Consider the following 7393-nt stretch of genomic DNA (forward strand, 5'->3'; position numbering starts at 1 on the left):
CTCTGGCCCTCCCCTACCCTTGCCTAATTGTCATTTTTCTTATGCAGCCTAGAACATCTGATCTGCCACTACAGACAAAGCCACCTGGCTATGCAGGAATTAGCACTGCCACTTTTGGTAACCATTAGGCCAAAAACAAACAACAAATGCACTTAATGAGGAGGATGAGCAATTGCAGCAGCATATTATATGAGTTTTTAGAAATCTGCTTATGGAGAGCCTTTACCATAGGTCTGGTGGAGAAAGGTGCTATATGACAGCTGGAATAAAATAGAAACCTCTGTAACGGCTGTGATAAGGAGAGATTCATAGTAGCCACAGGATATGAGATTTTGCCCAGTACTTACACCCTTCTATTGATTGTTGACATGCCTTGTTATATTGCCATGCCTGTAAATATTGCCTATGTTAGACTTTGCAGTTAAACATATTCTTTTGCTTTACCCCAATAAATCTTTCAGCTTCAATTATGTCTTCATGGCATTCAAACCCACAAGCTTCCTGCCTGCATTCTACAGTGGCAAGACAATTGCAGTTTGCTCCTGTATGCATCTGGTTTGCTTGGGACCAATGCAAGACTCTTAGTAGGAGTCAGATTTTGTATGCTTGTGGTTTTTCTGACCCAGCTTTGAAAGAATTACTATCTTGCTCCCTTACTTTTCATCTTGCTGGTTTTATTTGTATACATTTTTATCTCAAAGAAAATAAAAACATTCAAAAGCAGTTAATGTTTGGTTAAATCAATAATTTAGGATTGAGCGTATACAGTAAACTCTTCATATTGAACAAACACGTGTGGCAACCCAGCCTCTTCAATTAATTTGGATTAGGAAATGCGTATGTTTTTCCACTGTATTGCACAATGAACAGATTCATATTAAGACAGCAATAATCCATGGTCTGATACCAACTGACCTTAAAAGACCTAGAAAACACCTCAAGAAATTGTGGGCAAATGATGTAATCCAGGGGTGACAAACTCGATTTCATTCAGGGCCGCATTAGGGTTGTGGTTGACCTTGGGGGGGCGTGGCCAGAGTGGGTGACCTGGGCGAGGCTGTGGGGTGGGGTGAGGGAATCCATTGTTTCCAGCCAAGGAAGGCAAGACCAGGGCAAGCACTATACCCTTGTCCACCAGAGAAGCCTTGTTGTCCCTCTCAGGCTGCGCGGAGGACCCCCAGTGATGCAGGCTGCCCAGCCTTTCCCAAAGGGGCACCTGGCTGCATTTACCTCCTCAAGGCTGCTGCTGATTGGCTCACTCTCCTTGGCCAAGTTGCTCATGATGTGTGCAGGAGGGCAAAATGTGTTGGTCAGAGGGAGGCTCACTCCCTCTCCCTGCGAGGAGACCCGGCTTTGTAACCAAAGCATCCTCAGTGATAGGATGGAAGACCACCAGGAGAGTCAGGAGGAGGGCACAAGGGTATGCTGAAAGGGCAGCAGGGCTCCTCATGGTCAAGTGCTAAGGCAGGATTTCCCTTAGACCCTTCCTCTCATTATAATCTTCCTTTCCCTTTTTTTCCTTCCCTCTTCATCTCCTTTCCTTCTTCCTTCCCCTCTTTCCTTCTTTTTGGTTGTCTCTCCTCTTTTCTTTTCTCCTTTCCTGTCCCTTCTTGGATGCTCAAATGCAAAAGGGGAAACATTTCTTGATGCCTCCTTGCTTTGTGATCAAATGCCAATTTTGCTAGTAGTCTGTGGCCACTTAAAAGACGGAGAACAAACCAGGCTCCGTTTATCCTGTGCTTGCATTTAGTCCACAGACAACAATATAGCTAAACTGTCAAAATGTTGGCTGACATAGTTGATCAGAGCTCCTGTTTTTTTTAATGTGCAACAGCTTTAGGATTTAGAAACAGAGGTAAGTTAGTTGCTTTTCTATTAATACATAATCCTTAAAAGAGCTCTCCTGCAGGGACCCTACCATGGAAATATACTGTAGCAAAGGAAAATATTTTTCCCCATTCTACTTTGTCCTGTTTTCCCACTGGAAATGGCTGTTTGCAACACACAAAGAGGGGATACTTTCCTAAGAGTTCACAATTCAAGAATACCAATGTTAACTTGAATTGCCAATAAAGTCCTGTCTGTGACAAAAGAGAACACAAAATTGCTTTCTCCTTTGAGCCCAGGTCTCAATGGATCCAGGATTGAAGCAGAACTGAGTGAACTGGGGCATTTCCAACCAATTTAACTTTTTCTTCCTTCCTTTTTCCCTCCCTCCCTTCCCAGAAACATACATTTAGTTCTAAGTTCCAGCAAAAAAAATCCAATTGATACAATGGGTTTGCTTAATTATTGCTTCAGAAAGATCGTAAAATTAGGTGTTGTCAAGTGGTGACCCACTTGATCTGCACAACTCGTGGCCATTATTAAGTTGAGGACTATCTGTATGTTTGCCTTTTTGTTTATCCAATTCGTCATAGGTTAAGGAAATAAAGTTTTGTTGAATCAAACTAAATGGCCATTAAGCCCAGAGTCTTTGTAGCACAGCGGCTAACCTGATGCATCCAGAAAAATTATAAGCAGGCTACTAGGACAATAACTTTTTACTACTTCTCCTTCAGGGTTGGTTTTAAAGTATTTTGCCTGTGAGTCAGTAGGCAATATATTATCAGTGTCCTTTGCTCCACTTCCCTATCATTTCTACTGTTGCAAACAAAACAGCCATTCTGAAAATAACAAATCAACATTTTATTAAACGCATTTATCAGTTGCAGATCTACAATGGGGATCTACACTTCCCAACACAAAATTAGGAAAGTGAGAACAAGGTAAGGACACTAGCAAAGGTCAAAGGCAAATGGAATTATACATTCCAACAAAGTTTGGCTCCTGAAGCCAAGAAGGCCCTCTCAGAAAGGAGAGTGCACATCAAAATCGAATGCACTCACTCATGAAATGAGCTTTAAGAGCAAGAACATGCCAATACTTTTAACTTTGTAAGAGTCCATTAATAATCGCTGACGTGTTTCTTCCACAGTGGTGGGAAAAAGAGTTGATTACCTAAAGACATTTAAGATCTGGAAGAAACCAAACCAGGGGACCTTTCAATGGTCTTATTCTATTTTCTTTAGTTCAGTTTTTCCCCCCAGTTAGGCTGTCCGGAGGAATGATAAATGTGCTGAGAAGCACCGGCAGAAAAATGCTTGAGAATCCTGGCACTGGGGTTACCTTTTTGCCAGGCAAGTTGCAAATCTGTATTCCTTGCAACTTGTTTGCCCCACGAGGGCGGGAGAGCCAGCAGCTAAGAGAACAGTTCTCCTGACTCTCCAGGAAACACACTGGAGTGTGAGGTGTGAGGAGACAAAGAGAAACTTATCTACAGAAAACACACAACTTCAAGCAAGTAGAGAAAGGACCTACCTATTCCTACTTGTTTAAAGTAGTTTTTAACAGAATGTACACCCTCACCTTTACTAAAGGCGAGGCGCTTACAAAAGAAAATCACTTGTGAAAAATTTATCCTTTCCCTTCCCGGTGATTATTATAGCAACTATGCAGTACATTGGAAACCTCGGTATATCTTCTATTTTCTACATGGGTAATCACAGGCTACGCTTGCCTGGAAACATTAAGCGGTCTCTTGCTAGTTAAACTTCATTTTATTCCTTCAGTGAAATGCAAGACTGGTGAATTCAGACCAGATTGTCATTTTTTTCACTTGCTTTTGGAAGAGGTTCTACCTGTACCTTCTTCATCTCCAACCCTTTTACCCAGGTATATGCAAAAGAGCCCACTAGAACCATCATGTTACTAGCCCACCATAAAAGGCTCTTGATTTGTTCAAAATAGCAGACCGCTAACACTGTCTGGGCACAGGCTTTGGCAGTCCCAGAAACATTGTGTGTAAGGGGGCTGGTATATTTGATCTGCAGTCCAGTCACATAGCCAATAGCAAAGCCAAATATCCCACTTAGAGTCATCATGCCCCAGAAATGGATGCTCCCCAATTTATCAAAGTGGTATAGCGTGGAGAACTCACTTGTGAGCAACAGAAGGGGCAAAAACAAGACGCAAGCGTTGATATTGTTATAGAAAGTCAGACGCCAGATGCTGCCATCCACAGCAGGCAGAACTTTTTTAGTGTAAATAGCGTTCAGTGAGACACAGAGGCTGGCAAGTACCCCAAAAATGATGCCTGCCCAGGACAGAGTGCCTTCTGCTCCCTCTTGATCTATCCCAAGCCAGAAGCCACCTGCAATGTAAAAAGAGATGGAAAATACTACTGATTGGACTACAAAAAGCAGAAGGAAAGCCTCATACCTATGTAAAATAAACAATTTGGAAATTCTTACAACTTCAGATATCATAGACCAATGTTTTTTAACCTTGGCTACTTGAACAGGTGAGGATTCAGCTCCCAGAATTTCCCAATTAGGTACTCTCAATACTCTTGGTGGATTAAAAAAAAATTCCCAGTTTAGCCTACAATCTGGAATTTCCCAATATCTCCCATCTAAATATTCATCAATGTCTGAGCTGAAATCATTTGCTGAGACTGAATCACTATTCAGTAAGACCCCTCACTCCATAATCATCTGTCAAAGAGTGCCCGTAAGTTTTAAAACTTGTTACTATAAGCATAATAGCTGTATCTTTACAAAAGTGAAGTTTTATATTCTCCAGCATAAGCCAGTAGATCAGGGGTGTCAAACTCGCAACGTCACGTGACGTGTCGCGACTTATCGCGACTTTTTACATTGCCGGCAATGGGGTGGGCATGGTTTCGCCATGACACATCCGATTCGTGGGCCGGCAGTTTGACACCCCTGCACTAGATTGTATATTAATAGTTTGCAAACTAAAAATAAGAGTTAGCAGAACAGAATCAATTCTATCAAGTTCTCTTCCACCTGATTTTAATGACCAAGAAATGTCACATTAGTTTAATTCCAAGCATTATTGAGCAAGAAAGATTTACCAGACTATCTGTTTTTGTCCTGCAAATTGGGAACACAAACTCCCTTTTATTATGGCCACATATCAAAGCTGTAGCCTTGCCCTTTCCATATATTTAATTAACAACCATTCTCCTACACTAGTCACAATTGGCAAAGGAGATCTGAACTGTATCCATATTGCATCAACAGGAAACAATACCTTTTCAGGATACATTACTGCATATACTTCCTTATCACTTCTAAGATTCTATAAGATTGCCTTGTTCTTTTTAGAGCTACTCTGGATGTGGCTCTTAATTTTCAAAGGATGCTAAGATGCTCTTAAGTGGGCATTCTAGAGTAGACATGAAGGATTGTGAGGAATTGAGGAAGAGTTATTAAATCAAAATGGTAATGCAGAAAGCCCAATTTCTTATTTACTGACTGCCATGAGTTGTACACCATGATAACCAATAAGGAGTAAACAGCTGTAAAATTTTAGCAGTCTATATAGTTGCTGGAGAAGACTCCTACGTCAGTCCTAGAGGAGATCAACCCTGACTGCTCTTTAGAAGGCCAGATCCTGAAGCTAAAACTCAAATACTTTGGCCACCTAATGAGAAGGAAGGACTCACTGGAGAAGAGCCTAATGCTGGGAAAGATTGAGGGCAATAGAAGAAGGGGACGACAGAGAATGAGGTGGCTGGATGGAGTCACTGAAGCAGTAGGCGTGAACTTAAATGGACTCCAGAAGATGGTAGAGGACAGGAAAGCCTGGAGGAACATTGTCCATAGGGTTGCGATGGGTCGGACACGACTTCGCAACTAACAACAACAACATAGTTGCTACTGTTAAATTGAAATTCTGCAAGCAAACCATTCAAGGTTCATCTGCATTTGACACTTGTTTTCTTGGGTAAATCTCACTGAATTCTGATGGACTTATTCCCCAGTAAATAAGACTTAGCACATAATAGATATAATAGATGGTGCACAATGTCAACTTCCATCATTCCCAAGCAGCGGTGAGGCTGGTTGAGGATAATGGGAGATAAAGCCACATGCTGGGAAAAGTGGCAGCCATTGGATTGCTTTGTTGGGACCATTGGGAGGACTCCACTCACCAATGATAATTCCACATGAAAGGAGGGCGGACAAGGATGTGGTCTGCTTCAGAAGCAAGTAAGAGAGGAGCACGTTGAACACGGTGGTGAGGGAGCGGCCCACGTTGTAGAAGGCCACTCCAACAAACTTGAGGCACAGGTTGTTGAAAGTGATCATGCCAATGAAGACAAGGGAAAGGGGCAGGACGCTGCGGGAGACCTTGAGGTCCATCCGGATGGAGGGAAAGTCCACAAAGCCTAGCGGACAGCAGGAGGCCAGCAGGCTGAGCAGTTTGCAGATGACAACAGTGACAAGGCACTGGTAGAAAGTGACGAAGAGCGGCGCGTCCAGGCGCAGCGAAGGGCTGCCCAGCAAATACTTGTTGAGGAAGACCATTGTGATAGAAATGAACCAGTAGAGACAGACCACTATGGCGATCCGGAGGGCCCGCAAGAGGAACGGCGGCTCCTTGCTGTTGCTGCTGCCGCCCTCGCCATCTTCCTCTTCCTCTTCCTCCTCTTGCTGCTGCTGCTGCTGGAGCAGCGGCTCCGACGCACCGCCAAGGGCCATTTTCAGGATCGTCGAGCGCTTTAGCTGGCCCCGGTTCATGTTGCTCAGCCTCTGCCTGAGCCCTGCTCCCCGCCGAGAGGGAGCAGAGGGCTGCAAAGGACTAAGGCATTTCAGGTCGTTCCCGAGGATGGTCACGTCGGGTACAGCCCTGGGTTTAGGCCTCCTGCGATGCTGCCCGGACAAACGCGGCAGTTCGCTTCCTCTTCCTTTTGGCCTCTTCCCCGCGGCGCATCCCAGCTGCTGCTCCGCCTGCGCAGAGAAGGCGAGCCCTTCCACGCTTAAAGGGGCCGCGGTATCGCCGATTGCCGGAAACCGCCGCGTCCGCTTAACCCTGTGTTTGCTGAGGCAATTCCTCGCTTCTGGTTTCCCCGCCCTGGTTGGCGGTCAAAACCTGGGAACCATGTGAAGCGCCCATCCAAGAGCGCTGGAACCAACCGCTTGCTTGCGTTCCTGCGCGCTCTTCTCCTGAGCACCGTTGCGGTGAGGATTGCGGCCACTTGCCACGTTGCAGTGCCAGCAAGCGATCAGCCCCCTTGGTTTTCGGCTCCGTCTCTCTCTGGGATGCTCTTTGGGCCCCGCTTGGGCAATGGGAGTATTCGGGAGCAGCCTTCCTTGTTTCCAGGCCAGGGGAAGTGCCCTCCCTTTCTTTAATGGTCAGGAGCAAGAGTTGATAGGACCAATCCAGTGCACCCGGAGGGCACCCGGTTCACGAAGGCAGGACTTGGCTGTTCAGCAGTAGGCTGACCAAAGAAGGCTTCCAAGTTTATCATCCATTTGCACATTGCCTATATTGCTTATGGCCGAAGTCAGTCTATTGGTTATCTGTTAGGATCTGATAAGAT

The 7393-nt window shown here is 44.8% G+C and overlaps 1 protein-coding gene across 1 annotated transcript; it reads right to left on the reverse strand.

The window, feature by feature from the left end:
- Positions 1-674: 674 nt before the first annotated feature.
- SLC35C1 (solute carrier family 35 member C1) lies at positions 675-7124 on the reverse strand. The gene is made up of 2 exons (XM_081341387.1): positions 6002-7124; positions 675-4192 (listed from the first exon to the last, which is right to left on the reverse strand). Exons 1-2 carry the CDS (start codon positions 6588-6590, stop codon positions 3633-3635), a joined length of 1149 nt encoding a protein of 382 aa, XP_081197513.1. The 5' UTR covers positions 6591-7124; the 3' UTR covers positions 675-3632.
- Positions 7125-7393: the final 269 nt, after the last annotated feature.

The sequence above is a fragment of the Vipera berus genome, assembly GCF_964194415.1.
Source record: "Vipera berus genome assembly, chromosome: 1".
NCBI lineage: Eukaryota > Metazoa > Chordata > Lepidosauria > Squamata > Viperidae > Vipera > Vipera berus.

Coding starts and splice junctions, on each gene's coding strand:
- SLC35C1 (XM_081341387.1), bottom strand. CDS start 6,590: ATGAACCGGGGCCAGCTAAAGCGCTCGACGATCCTGAAAATGGCCCTT. Junction 4,193..6,001: donor TTCATGTGGAATTATCATTG/GTGAGTGGAGTC, acceptor TTTACATTGCAG/GTGGCTTCTGGCTTGGGATA.